This window comes from Triticum urartu, unplaced genomic scaffold (assembly GCF_003073215.2).
Source record: "Triticum urartu cultivar G1812 unplaced genomic scaffold, Tu2.1 TuUngrouped_contig_5563, whole genome shotgun sequence".
Taxonomy (NCBI): domain Eukaryota; kingdom Viridiplantae; phylum Streptophyta; class Magnoliopsida; order Poales; family Poaceae; genus Triticum; species Triticum urartu.
Window position 1 is genome coordinate 1 of NW_024116248.1, and position 14,552 is coordinate 14,552.

The following is a 14,552-nucleotide window of genomic DNA, read 5'->3' on the forward strand; positions in this document are numbered from 1 at the left end:
ATTTGCTTACTAGCTAGCGTGTCTAGTCCTCTCTATATATACGTATATATAGCGTCGTCCAAGCAAGGACATAAGAGAGGACACTTCTCTCTATTAATTAGCTAGCTAACACAATATATGAAACATCTAAATTAAACCCCCAAAACCCCCAACCCTCCCCCCCCTTCAAAAAAAACCCAGCCCCTGAAATGCTGACGCGTGGATGCCTATTGGTCCCGGTTGGTGCCACCAACCGGGACCAAAGGCCCTCCTGCCTGGGCTCGGCGCACGGGCCACGTGGAGGCCCATCTGTCTCGGTTCGTATAAGAACCGGGACTAAAGGGTTAGGGCATTAGTAATGGCCCTTTAGTCCTGGTTCACAAATCGGGACAAAACGTCCTTATCAACCGGGACGAATGGGGGTTTTTCTACTAGTGGCATACACGTTAGAATGTGGGAGAAAAACTTATAAGGTGGGTTGTTCTACTCACCACTAAGAGTTTGAGAAGAGAGCACATACACGTTATCTCCTCCTTCGCCGTTAGCCTGGCCTCAATGTTTTGTGATCGAGACGCGCTAGGACGTATGCAACGTGTGCATGCTGCCTTAATTTTCGTCACGCGGGGAAAAGAAATTGAAAGACGAATCGATGCAATTGGGTTTTTGGGGAGCAATCTAGCATGACTGTTGGATCTTCCACCATCATGACTGAGCACGATGACTTCCTGGAAGATGACTTCTTCCCCGACGTCAACTACCCCCTCGGCGACATGATGAATGGTGCACCTACATCTTTTTCCACCGCACCGTGTGTCGTCTTCTCTCTTCTGTTAGGATGTGTGTCCGGTCTACTGCTTTTATGTACCGATGTGGATATAATGTTTGCCTATTATGTACCCAATTGCATGAATACTTACACCACTTTTCTATGTTTATCTACCATTTTTCTTGATTAAACTTAATGAAAAATTGCTCAAATATTCAATATCACATGCACGGTTGAAAACTCAACCGCGATATTTGAAATCTCACTCGCGTGAGCTGTAGCAAATGCTTACATACAACTCCATCACTACATGTGTTCCGAAAGGAAAAAATTCCATCACTACACGGATCCTAGGCTGACACGCTTAGCAAGCTACAAATAATCACGCGTGTAAAGCTTACATTGATGAACTTCAACAGCAATCATATTAAGGATTCATGCCGCGCACGATCAGAAAGAACAACTCTGAGTAGATTTGCATGACCCTGTTACAAAATTAAAAAGAAATAGTCCTAGCCCAGTAGACATGCAAAACCACAAGATATTGTTAACAAAAACTCCAGCTTAGATGATCAGCATACCCTTAATTTGATCGTCGAGTTCATCCCGCACGTTCACTTAGATTAGATACAAATATTGTTCATCGCTGATGTGGTAATCGCATGGGTATCCATGCCAGTATGCCGCAATAAGCTAGTCCTTTGAGTTGCATGCATCATCAATAGATCGCCACTCTTGGAAAAGCTCTTTGAGTTGCTGACGTGCCACGAGTCCCGTCACATCTACAAAGTGTACGTCTCCCTTTTAAAAGTTGGACGACAAAGAAACAGCTCTACCGTGAATGCGTGTCATGTCCCATGGTTGCCGGCCCCCCTTCGTTATATATGCGGCATATTCCACAGCTCATATACGTACATTGCATGACAAATAAAATCTCTAGGGAGGTAACCTGGTTGATTGGATGGGCCTATTTGTATGTACATGGGCCAGTGGGCCAGGCCGGATATCAACGTGCCGCTTGGTGGAGCTCCGAGATACCATCCCGGTCCACTGCGCGCGTCAACGCGTAGACGCGTGCCATCGCCGGCCTCACCGAGTCTTCGGGTACTCTCGATATATGGCGATCCCCCTCGCTCATCCCCCTTCTTCTACCGCCGCGCGAGACTGAGCCTCGGCTAGGCCCCAAATGGCGAACCAGCTTCTGTCCACCGTCGCGCACCGCGATACCCTTCCGGAGGGTTACACGCGGCCCGAGAACGACCGGCCGCAGCTCGCCGATGTTGTGACTGACAGCAACATCCCCCTCATCGACCTCGCCTCGCCGGACAAGCATCGCGTCATCGCTGAGATCGACCAGGCTTGCCGCACCTACGGCTTCTTCCAGGTCCGCCTTTTCACCACGTGCATGCCCTTGGTTCTGTTCTACAGTTCGCACTACGCATGTTAGCCTCAGTTAAGCCTCAAACACGGCGGCTAGCTAGCTAGATTACTTTTCCAAGCCTTCACGGCTTGCTTCAGCCGCATTGCTTCATTCTTCAGACAAGCAGATGCGGATTTAGAACGTCGGAGCTAGCCCCGGGTGCTCCCATGCCCTCTCTGATCGACGTAGACGGCTATTCGCCGGCCATAAGTATAACATTTTAACCAGCTTGGGTTTGCCAATTTCTTTTAGATCATAAACCATGGGATATCAGAGGAGCTGCTGGAGAAGGTGATGGCTGTGGGGCTTGAGTTTTTCCGGCTCCCGCCGGAAGAGAAGGCCAAGCTCTATTCTGATGAGCCATCCAAAAAGATAAGGCTTTCTACAAGCTTCAACGTCCGCAAGGAGACAGTGCACAACTGGCGGGACTATCTGCGCCTTCATTGCCACCCGTTGGAGGAGTTCGTGCCCGACTGGCCATCCAATCCTGAAACGTTCAAGTAAGCACTAGCAACTCTTAGTCTATATTTTTTTTGCGAGAAAACTTTCGATCTATTCATCAACTATCAAGGTAGTACAAAGAACACTAGAAGTAAAAATTACATTCAGGTCCGTAAACCACCTAATGACGACTACAAGCACTGGAGCGAGCCGAAGGCGCGCCGCCGTCATCGCCCCTCCCTCGTCAGAGCCGGGCAAACATGGTTGTAGTAGACAGTCGAAAAGTCGTCGTGCTAAGACCCCATAGGACCAGCGCAGCAGAATAGCAACCGTCGCCGATGAAGAGAAGCATAGACCGGAAGGATCCAACCTGCAGACACACAGACGTGGATGAACAAAGACTAGATCCAGTCGGATCCACCGAAGACAAACGCCGACCGGATCCCACGAGATCCGCCGGAAACAAACCTCCACACGCCTTTTGATGATGCTTGAAACATTACCGGGACGGGGGGCTAGACGGGGAGGACCTTATTCCATCTTCAAGAAGTCGCCGCCGCCTCGTCTTCTTGAGCATGACACAAACCCTAACTAAACTCAGAAAACCATCTAAAAATGGAGCAACATGGCTTATTTTGGACCAACATTTTGTGCATGTTGCAGTTTTGCCTGACGTTGTCTATAAAAATAATTAGTTATCAATTGATTGCACATAGTCATCCGGTAAAAAACATTTGGCCGTATGCATTCGTTCTGATGCAGAGACTGGGGCGAACCCCCTTTTCGCAAAAAAAATCCGGTAAAAAACATCCTCTTGTATTTCTCAAAACGTTCCGTCAGTTTTACATGTAATAAAGCCCACATGGTCGAACCGATACAAACTAGCTAGTGAGAAAATGCTCAAACAAGCAGGTCAAAAATAAAATAAAATGACAACCGAGCAAGTAACACAAGTTCTACCAACTAAACACCGAGCGTGAAAACAGGAGACACTACACCTAACAAGAGACAACCAAGACTATCAAACAGGACCGAAACCACATCACCTTGAAAAAAACACCGGACACCGTAATACCAAACACACCAAACCATCTCCGGACAGGGTCAATTCGCAGTGGAGACCGTCCCCTCGTTCCAGGGCATGGCGTGCTCCTCCTGCCAGAAGATAGCAAGAACTGAGAACAAAGACTACGGGGTCACCCGAATCAACATCTATTTCCAACAAGCCTATGAAATATCAGACACAAGTAAATGCATATTTGATGGCGCCAACCGCTGCTCCCTCGAGTTCACAAACAAATGACCTTTTGACATAGATGCGGTCTTCGAGATGCAACTTTCATCATTATTTTTTATATATACTATGTATAAAATTAAAATCCAAAAAATATATTGTTCGAATACTTATGTAGACGAATCTATCCATGATTTTTCATGTACCGGATCCAAATATCTAAAGCAATATTGCCTACATGTAAAAAGAGAGGCAATATTGCCAATCAAAGTTTTAGAAAGTTTGACTGGAGGCTTGTAGAAAACAAAACTTACATATTTTGTGCACCAGAGGGAATACCTTTTTCTGAACATGTGAGATGGGTGAAAAATATATTTGTTTTGGTTCATTTTCTGTGAAAGTGTTTTATTTCATTAACAATGAGATATTCGACATGAACAAAAATAATACTCTCTCATCTCAGGTTCACAACGCCCACATGATTTTTTTTTGAAATGATACACTTATTTCAACAAAATACAAGTTATATACCACAAAAGTTACGAAATTTGATACTTCCTTTGAATAATGCAGCAATATAAGTTCCGTACGATAAAACTATTATTTTGTTGATTGATTATTTTCTTCAAATATGTGCGGACTGTAAACCTAAAAGGAGGGAATAGCATATAATAATAATAATAATAATAATAATAATAATAATAATAATATAGAGCGTATGATAATAAACAAAAAATTAGTCCCAAATTAGTTTAGCTAAATTATACTATTTATGTATAATTAAAAACAATTGTAGATATAGATTTTTTTGTGGGGGGGGGGGCGCTATTAGTTTGATTTATGAGGTTTTTTAGCTCAATACTATTTTAGCATAATTAAAAAGCAATTGTAACAATGTATTCCAGTTATGTTATTTATACATTGTTTAGGTAAACAGTGGCCCCATGTTATTAAAAAAATGTTATTAGGATCATAGGTCCACCACTGATTATACAGCGTAACATGACAATGATCAAGCCAAATGCTGACAACCATGTCAAGAAAAACTTATGACATGATTCTATGTTGCACTATCACAACAAATTGGCAGGGATTCTTTTTTCATCAATCCTTTATACAAAAATCATATAATGACTATATTTACTAGTACGCATCATCCTTGCGTCTGCATGAATTCATGAACGCGTATGTACAGATAATCGATCGGACATAATTATAGTTGGGGCAAAAGACAGGAAATAACCAAACGTTAATTATATTTCCATATTTGGTGAGGCGTGGCAGCTGTGGTTAATTAAGGAAAGTGTATATCGCAGAGAATATTGCAACCAGCTATACTGCAGGTCAAAGATCTCCAACTTATATTTTGAGAGGTATCAAGAGGTGGTGCGTCTAAAACAGCTCATCATACGCTTTGCTATGTGGATGGTTTTGAGCGGTGGCAAGCAGATAGATTTTATATTTTATAGAGGGGAACATTCTAAAAAAAATGTGGTACAAAACCCTGAGCACTTGCCGAATCATATATTGTGATACTTTTTCCTGAAGACACACTCCCTAGCTAGCAGCCAATCAAATAAAAACAATATTATCCTTGGAGAAAAAAACAACGTGTGTCGAAGAAGCTAGAAGAACTGGTGCATCCAAAAAATGGATGTACGCACCTACCAACGCTCAAGAACAGGCCTGAATGAACCGGAAGCACCCAAAACAATTTTAGAAATTAGAGATTTAACTTTCTGTGACCATTATTCCATATGTGCACCGGAACATAGAAAGGACGAAATCCATATCATGAACAAATCTCATCTCACAGGTCACCGTCTGGGTACCATGTCCTCCTGCTCTATATATAGCACTAGATATGGGATAGGACTAGATATGTGGATAGCAACTCTAGAATCCTATCTAGAACTAGCAACTTCCAGATTGCACATTAAGAGCATGTGCATAGTAAGAGCATCTACAGCCGCAGCCTGCAAATTTAGGTCCTTAAACATCCGTGGACAGTGACTAGATGGGTTTCAAATTTTGCCATTTACAACCACAAACCCTATTTTAAAAACAGCTAATACATGCAAACACATGCACATCGATGATTTTGGATGTTTAGTCGGGGCTGTTGATTAAACACCAAATATATGCTCATATTTCAGATTTTCACATATGTATATTGGACAGACGGGTTTCGGATGTTTCGTCACACCTCGCCGCGTGACAAGCGAGTGGAATGTGTTAAATAGCCGGATCGTCTAGAAGCGATAAGCTTCGGGCATCATTACACTCTTTGTTAAGGATATAGATTGTCACAATTAATCTTCTCGGCTTATCACAGAGAAGATTAATAGTCATGGTCTAAATCCTTTAATAACTAAACATTGATGGTTACACGACTCTTTTTAAATCACAATGTTTCGAACGGGCAAAGTGCACTCTGATGCAAGGGCAGTGGCAGAGCTGTAGACGTTTAATGCTGAGAAGCAATTGTAAAGAGGTAGATCAGAGGGGAATTCCGCTCACTTTTTGTGAGGGTCGGACTGTCAGCCCGACGTGACAGACGCGCTCAGGCCTTCCCATATGTGTCTTATATACGGGTTGATGAGGGATGCCGATCAGGTTGGACGTTTGAGTTCTGTTTAAGACGCCTGTTTAGATAGAATTTTTTTATCGGTCACTGACCACCGAGACGCCCGCCGGACGTACAATGGGTTTGAGGCGCCGGACCGTAGTTGCTCTAAATTCACATTGGCAAGACGACGAATCCTTGCATTATCGCACCCGCCGGTGTGCCAGCATCAGTCTTTTTCTGACAATGTCCTGGCCAGGCACGAGCACTAGCTATCAAATCCTCTCAGCCTTGGGGCACTGGGACTTCACCGTTCACACCAAATGGTCAGGCACACCGATAGAAATGCATGGTGTATGTGCGTTGACCAGAAAATGCCAGGCCCACAACATAATGTGTTGTGGTGTACGTAGATGATAGGCAGTGTGGCCGGCCATACGATCGAGCACTGCGGACGGTGCTTTCTGCGTCCAATTCCGTCCAATTCTCCCTAGTGATCATTGATACCCGATAAGTGATGGGTGCACTATGCGATCGAGCGGAATGAGCACGTGGTGGTGGTGCGGTCTAGGCACTGTCGTTTTACAGAAGTGCGGTGCTCACTTCGAGCTTTCTCTCCCCATGTGTCGGATAAACTCCACACCCTTCCTAGGGTTTGCTTTTTTATACCTTTTGTCACTTCACAGTTTTGTCCTCGCACCATGCTGCTACTGTGCTACTACATATCGCTTAACCGGTTACATGCATCACTTTTGCAATGTCTATCTCCTAGCTAGCGAACTTCTTTTTATGTCTCGAAATGTCTAGCGTTTCGCACGTGCAACAAACCTTTGAGACACCAAATTCGGATGAGGATGACAGAAAAGATCTTACGCAGAGCGTAGGTTTGCTGATATGCATGTTCCTGTTTTTTTTTTTTGAGGGGTCAGGGGGATATATGAATGTTCGTTCACCCATCATCATCATTGACCAAGTGAAGACAGATAAACATAGAGACATGCTGATCTCAATAGACTTCTATCCCAAGTTTGCCGCGGCGAGCGGAAAGAATATGGAAGAAATAGTACTTGATACCGACCACAGTGGAGTGCATGCCCAACTTCGCTTGCTTCGAATCTGGGGTCATTGGTCAAACCGGCGACTTCCACAGACTGACCTCATGCATGACCTCTTTTCTCTCGTCATGCAGGGAGATCATCAGCACCTACTGCCGCGAAGTCCGGCTGCTCGGCCTCCGACTCCTGGGCGCGATCTCCCTGGGCCTGGGCCTCGAGGAGGACTACATCGAGAATGTGCTGGGCGAGCAGGAGCAGCACATGGCCGTCAACTACTACCCGCGGTGCCCCGAGCCGGACCTCACCTACGGCCTGCCCAAGCACACGGACCCCAACGCCCTCACCATTCTCCTCATGGACCCCCACGTCTCCGGCCTGCAGGTCCTCAAGGACGGCGCCCAGTGGATCGCCGTCGACCCCCGGCCCAACGCCCTCGTCGTCAACCTAGGCGACCAGTTACAGGTAAAATTCCCACGAGCCATTGGCAACTACTCCTAGTAATTTATGCAGTAGTGAGTTGTGACGAGCTGATGCAAACTATGCATCTATAGGCAGTGAGCAACGGCGCGTACAAGAGCGTCTGGCACCGCGCGGTGGTCAATGCGGCGCGGGAGCGCCTGTCGGTGGCATCTTTCCTGTGCCCGTGCAACAGCGCGGTGATCGGCCCGGCGGACAAGCTCATCGGCGACGGGGACGAGCCCGTGTACCGCAGCTACACCTACGACGAGTACTACAAGAAGTTCTGGAGCAGGAACCTGGACCAGGACCACTGCCTGGAGCTCTTCACGGGTCAGAAGTGATCCGTGTGCGCAAGCTTGCCTCATCTACGGTTGGGTGCAGTGGACATCCACGACGCAGCATTACTCAAATAAAAAATGCCCCCAATGTGCGGGGTTACTCGAGTTGTTTGAACTTGTTTTTGCTTCAGCACAACGTATCTATCGATGTTCATCTTGTATTGTATTCCCTATATACTAGTACGCGTGTGTGTGTGTGTTTTTGTTTATTAATTGTGATCCTACTTGTAAAGAATTATGGTACACTGGTCCAAGAGGAAACGCTGTGTAATAAATTTGCTGTCGAGGAGCTGAGCTAACTAAACCAAAATGTTAGAGCAACCATAAGAAGCCCTATTAAGTACTCCCTACTTAGTGATCTAAACGCTCTTATATTTCTTTACGAAGGGAGTAGTAGGCTATAATGTGTTTCCTGCCATCATCAGAATCCTATTTTGACGTGAGAAGGTAAGAGAAGAGAAAAGAGAGAATGAAGCCCGCACACCGTGTACCACCCAGCCTAAACACATAAAACTAGAGAAAAATAACCTCAGTGCGAACGTTACAAGCATGTGTTTCACTAGATGATTCCCCGCGCGTTGAGGTGGGATGTTAGCAATCGAATCAGCTCGTGTGAAGGGTGAACATTAGTCACAACCCAATTTTTTTTCCCTAAATCTTGGTTCTGAATCTAGAAGCATATGCACTCATGATTTACCTTGCAATTTTTTCCTAACATGACCAACTTTTGATTCACTTTCACTTTCAAGTTTAATTGGAGGCCATGAAAGTTTCACAAAAGAAAAAAAATCAGAAATTGCATAAGGGCAGGAAATGAATTTCCTTAGATTAATATTTTCCCCATTTTATTTGTGTGAACCTGGGTTTGAAAATAGTTTATATTGGGCATTTAAACTATGGGTAAAACCCTGGATAAAAGAAAGAAAACAGAAAAACAGGAATAAAAAGAAAATACTTTGCAAATAGGCCCATTAGTAATTGCCAAAAATAGTTTGTCAAAATCCTCTAGAAAAATGTCCAGACAATTAGAAATATTCCCAAAGGATTTTAGGAGAAGTTGTTCTTTTGAAGAAAATTGAAATTAAAATAAGAGAGAGCAGAAACGAAAAGAATAAAAGAAAAAGGAAAAGGGGGCAAGGCCCAGGTAGTCAACCAGTTGCGGCCCAGCCAGCCAGCCAGCCAACCCAGCCCCCGCACGCTCTCTCCCGCTCTCCTTCTCTCTCTTTCCACCAGGCGAACCCCGCACGTCAGCTCCGCCCCTACCTCGCGCAACTGTCGCCGACGTACTCGCGCATGAACTCGAACCCCATTCGCGCACGTATGTATGTTCACACGCTACGGCCGCTCCCAACCTCCGCGTCCATGTCTGTTAAATACCCCCGGACCCCCTCCCCTTTTCTCCCCGGTCAATCGAGCCCGAGTGCTGCCAGGCTGCCAGCAACGCACCCCGGTCGTCCGCCATTGACCTAACAATCGCCGGCTTGATTCTGATGAGGCCAGAGCCCCTCGCGAACACGCACTGCCACCACGAGGTCCGCCGCTCCATGGCGATCCTCCTGGACATCATCGCCGCGCCTGTAGCCCTCTGGAATGCCAAGACCACCAGAGCCCAAAGCTCGCTGTTGTTGTGAGCTCAACTCCGGCGAACTCTGTAAGCCCCGAGCCTCAAACCATGTCCATTGTGTTCATTTTGGTTGTGTGTATCTCACTGGCCGACGCCAACGTCCAAACGCGTTTGTTTTTTAGCACAACATCACGCCCGAAGTCCCTTGTTGTCTCTCTGAACTTTGATGATCCCGCAGCCATCGTCTCTGTCGTCCTCGAGGCCAGCCGATGCCGCCTTCGACTTTCTCGAGCCACGATGAGGCCGTCCATGCCCATCATCGCCCTAGAACCCCGTCGTCATCGACACCCGAACACAACGACGCCACGTTCGTGTTTTCCCGCGAGTCTCTGGTAACCTAGCCGTCGTGGTGAGCTCCGATCTAATCCTGGCCGTTCGATTTCAATCCAACACGTTAGAATAGATCACTTAAAAAGATTTGGTAAGTTAGTTGTAAGCCGCTAGAAACAGATCGGACGAACGCATTTTAATTTTATTTCCTAAATGGTATCAACCAATCAAAGAGCACCACGTATCCAACCTTATCCAAAACATTATCCAAAACAAATTTGCTTAATTAAAAAGAAAAGGTAGTTTGTAAAAAAAAGTTTGTGGAACTTCTAACTATCATAACAACTTATCCATAGGTCCAAATTGAATGATTCCTTTTGCAAATAAAACCTTAGGAGATGTACTTTCTGAATAATTTTAGGAAAAGTAAATTTGAAAAAAAATCAAATTTGAATTTCAAATAGAATATTTTAAATCTTAAAATGGGCATAACTTCTAAAATACAAAACCAAATCAGATGATTCTTTTGCATTTGGAAGCTAGTGAATTGTAGTTTAATTTAGTCCACTGTTGGTAAATTTATAAATATTTATAACATAGTTTCTAGATAGAATCTTAACAACACTAGTTTCACATATATATTTGAATGTATTTAGTGAATCAAAACCTAGCTAACAACCAAATTAATCCAGTATAATTTATAGACTTGTTTGAAATTAATAGGGCACTTAATAAGATATCTTTAAAATAAATTTGGGTCATGGTTTGAATGAAAAAAACTAGTTTAGTAATGACGAAACCCTGGATATTTTATAAAAGTGATTTTGGATAAAATAAATATTTTAATTAAACTTTGGGGTTTAAATCATGTTGACCAAGGAGTTTCAAATTTCAAATTGAAAGTCGAACTTAGATAAAATAGAAATTCAAATAGTCAAGCCACTTCTCAGAATTCAAATCAAGTTTTAGAAACCAAATTGAGGTATTAAATTATTTAGGGTTCTTAAATATTAGACTAGGATTTTCAAATTGAAATTTTTATTTAGTCAAATACAAACCAAGTTGAGCATCCAAATTGGGAAAATCAAACTGAATGAAATCATACCCAAACAATCCAGCACCTTGTGATGTGTGATTTGTTCTTTGCATTCATGCAAGTTTTCATTTGCATGAATTGTGTGCTTTTGAACGCTATGTGTTATTTTTCTGTTAATGTTAGATTACGAGGAGTGCAACCCCTCTGACTGTGAGGAGTGCACCGGTGACAACAACAACGAAGGCAAGTTCCACTTTGACCATGTTACCAAGTATTTTCCTGCAGTGTAGTTTTTCCATGATAGGTGTGTGAGTTTAGGATGCTAAATTATGTACAACCCAGTAGTTGACAACTTAAATCCATAGTTACCCTCACCTTGTAACCATCGAGTAGATTCTTACCTACTATGACATGGATTGGAAAACATCAATTACTATTGAACTATACAACTGTATGGTTGACTACTTAATAAATGAATCAACAATGCGGTGCTTCGGTATTGCTTGGTGGTCGACAATTTTCTAGGCGACCGCCAGGCTCAAAGGGATCATACGAGTTCAAAATTGAGTAGCTTCCATGTGTAACAATGAGAGAATACGGGCTCTGTCTGGACCAAGTAAGTTGTGGGAACCCTCCTAGGCATGACCAGCAGATGTAGGTGTGTAGGTTTGATTGGGCCCGCCATCTCAGAGAGGGCTACTACTTCCCAAAACTCTCGTCTTAGTCTACCTAGCTACTTCACGAGTGAAGTTTACTAGAAGGAAGGTGCTATCGGGAATCATGGGTAAAGTACACAAACCTCTTCAAAGTGTATAAAATAGATCATGATCGTGTCCCCGGAGATGGACATCTTCAGCAACTCATCGAAGAATTGTCAGCTTGATCTCATCACCATTTTTCTAATAAAATTTATGGGTTGAGCAAAAGGGGGGTATGGACCTGATCTCAGAGGGTTGGGGATGTACCAGGGCCTCTGGAGATTGTCTTAGGGCAATCGCAGGATGCAGGAACCCACATGCTCAAATGCATTTGGATGATCGAGAGATACGATCCAGGACTACTGCAGGATGTAGTAAGTCTAGCTATTAGAGTAGACCACTTTTAAAATAATAAGGCAAAACTATATTTTTTGCAAAGAGCCATGAGCCCCACCAGCCAAAGTGCATGTAGGTGAATAGGATCCCAGTGAACTATGAACTTGTCAACATATTCAAAGTATTGACCCTAGTCACTGCGACGTGTCAAGTTGCAGGTGACTACCATGAGGAGTGACTTACGTAGCGTTTTGTGCCTCCACTTGGCATGCTTCCCTGTGATGGAGCTTACCAAGACATCTACTTAGATTTGCTTTCGTTTCCGCTTGATGTGAAATCTGTTTGCTTATTGTAAGACTATGTATTTGACTGATCTTTGGCCAGAGTGTGTAAGACTATTTGCTTTCTGGATCATGCGATGTAATAAAGTATTTGTGTATGATACACCATCGTTACCTTGTATGTCGATGATTTGATCTAGGTTTGACATAGAAACACATGGAGACCATATGCCTAAAAAGGTGGGCCATGACAACATTAAGGAAGAAAAGGAAGGAAAAGGAAGATAAAATATTGTCGATGGGGTGGTACAATGTTTTTCTCATGTACATGAAAGGATTAACTCATGATTAACTAGCATGCAATTTAGAAAAATATCTTCTCTAATGACGTTACTTGATGATTGAGTCATCTGACTATATAAATATTTTTTAGAAAATGATCTGACTATATAAACATATGCACCTATATATAGAATAAACTTTGCGAACATTCCATGCACTCCCTCCATTCCTAAATATAGGTTTTTCTAGATATTTCAACAAATGACTACATACAGAGCAAAATGGGTGAATCTACACTCTAAAATATGTCTATATACATCTGTATGCGGTAGTTCATTTGAAATCTCTAAAAAAAACCTATATTTACGAACGGAGGGAGTATATATATGTAAATAGACTTCAACAACCGACATTGTTATTATAAAGAAAGGGGGTGCGAAATTGTTAATATTGGTAATCAACAAAAACATAGAGAAATTGCCACTCATTCAGCAGTATATTCTCTCTTAATATTGGAAATCAAAGAGAGGACAAAGATAAATTTCATGAGTATATTCTATCTCGACCCAAATCCTACAAACACATACATACCTGAGAAAACAAATTGAGAACCCTCTATATCTGCAACAAAGGTGAAAGTAGAAGAGCTAAGACTAAAAGGAGCCGCAACAACCAAGAAAGGTCCAAACCTAAGATGATTGATGTCTATTAGAATGGCCATGCATGGTAAATAAAGCAAAGCTGAAACTAAATTAATTTCTAACATAAACAGTAGTGTAGAAGAATCATCAAAGCGACAACCACAGCCAAATCACATCAAACTGGACCAATTATATATTTCTGAAACAGAACTGCTGATTCTATATTTCAGGGAGCATATACCTATAAGAATAATGGAACCCAATTTAGTTAATCTAATCGTAAAAAATAGATTTGAAAATTATTACCATCCAACAATCAACTGGCTCAAGTTGTTGTGGCACAGACATGTAGCTCAAATAACTCAATATCAGCAAAATCATCAACCGATTCACTCTGGCGGCACCAACCCGAGCATTACAGGTTGGTAGGCAACCTCACGTGGAGCACCGGAGCTTGCGTAGCAAGAAGGAGTTGAGTCACTCCAGGGGCTTCTCAGCAAACCGTGTTCGCCGCCTAGCATTCGGTAATCATCTCTGCCGCATACAACAAAATTCAAATGCAAAGGTGTAACCAAATCTATACATTGAAACATAATCAACGTAAAGAAGAATGTTGATTTGGGGGATGTGTTTCGAGAAGAGAGATCCTCAGGGAAACAGGTATGTAGTACGGCATGGGTAAGTAGGGCCTCATAGAGGAGGACGATGATAAGGCTTCTCTTGCCGGTGCCGGGGTCATAGACTAGCACCACCGGCAGGCGATACAATGCTTCACTAGTGTTCCGGGGGTTTGGTGTTGATGCCCGCTACTTGTGAGTTGCGTTGGGATTTTCCCCGAAGAGAAAGGGTGAAGCCATATAGTAGCGCATAGTATTTCCCTCAGTAGCGAACCAAGGTTATTGGACCAATAGGAGAACCACACAAACATTCAACAGTACCTACACACACATGAGCAAATACTTGCACCCAATGCGAGCAAGAGGGTTGTCAATCCCCTTGTACCCGTTAATTACAAGGATCAAATCTAGTAATAGGTGGTAGATAAATCGCAAGGTAAAATAGAAAATTACAGCAAGGTATTTTTGGTTTTAGCAATATGATTAAAATAGACCCGGGGGCCATAGTT

At 43.3% G+C, this 14,552-nt stretch overlaps 1 protein-coding gene across 1 annotated transcript; it reads left to right on the forward strand.

The window, feature by feature from the left end:
- Positions 1-1,867: 1,867 nt before the first annotated feature.
- On the forward strand, positions 1,868-8,544 carry LOC125529381 (flavanone 3-dioxygenase 2-like). Its single transcript, XM_048693795.1, has 4 exons — positions 1,868-2,129; positions 2,418-2,665; positions 7,596-7,923; positions 8,013-8,544. The coding sequence occupies exons 1-4, from the start codon at positions 1,932-1,934 to the stop codon at positions 8,259-8,261; spliced, it is 1,023 nt and encodes a 340-aa protein (XP_048549752.1). The 5' UTR covers positions 1,868-1,931; the 3' UTR covers positions 8,262-8,544.
- Positions 8,545-14,552: the final 6,008 nt, after the last annotated feature.

Bases quoted from the DNA above. Each gene is read 5' to 3' on its own strand.
- LOC125529381 (XM_048693795.1), top strand. From the start codon at position 1,932: ATGGCGAACCAGCTTCTGTCCACCGTCGCGCACCGCGATACCCTTCCG. The intron at 2,130-2,417 runs GTCCGCCTTTTC...AATTTCTTTTAG, and splicing joins GCACCTACGGCTTCTTCCAG to ATCATAAACCATGGGATATC. The intron at 2,666-7,595 runs GTAAGCACTAGC...CTCGTCATGCAG, and splicing joins TCCAATCCTGAAACGTTCAA to GGAGATCATCAGCACCTACT.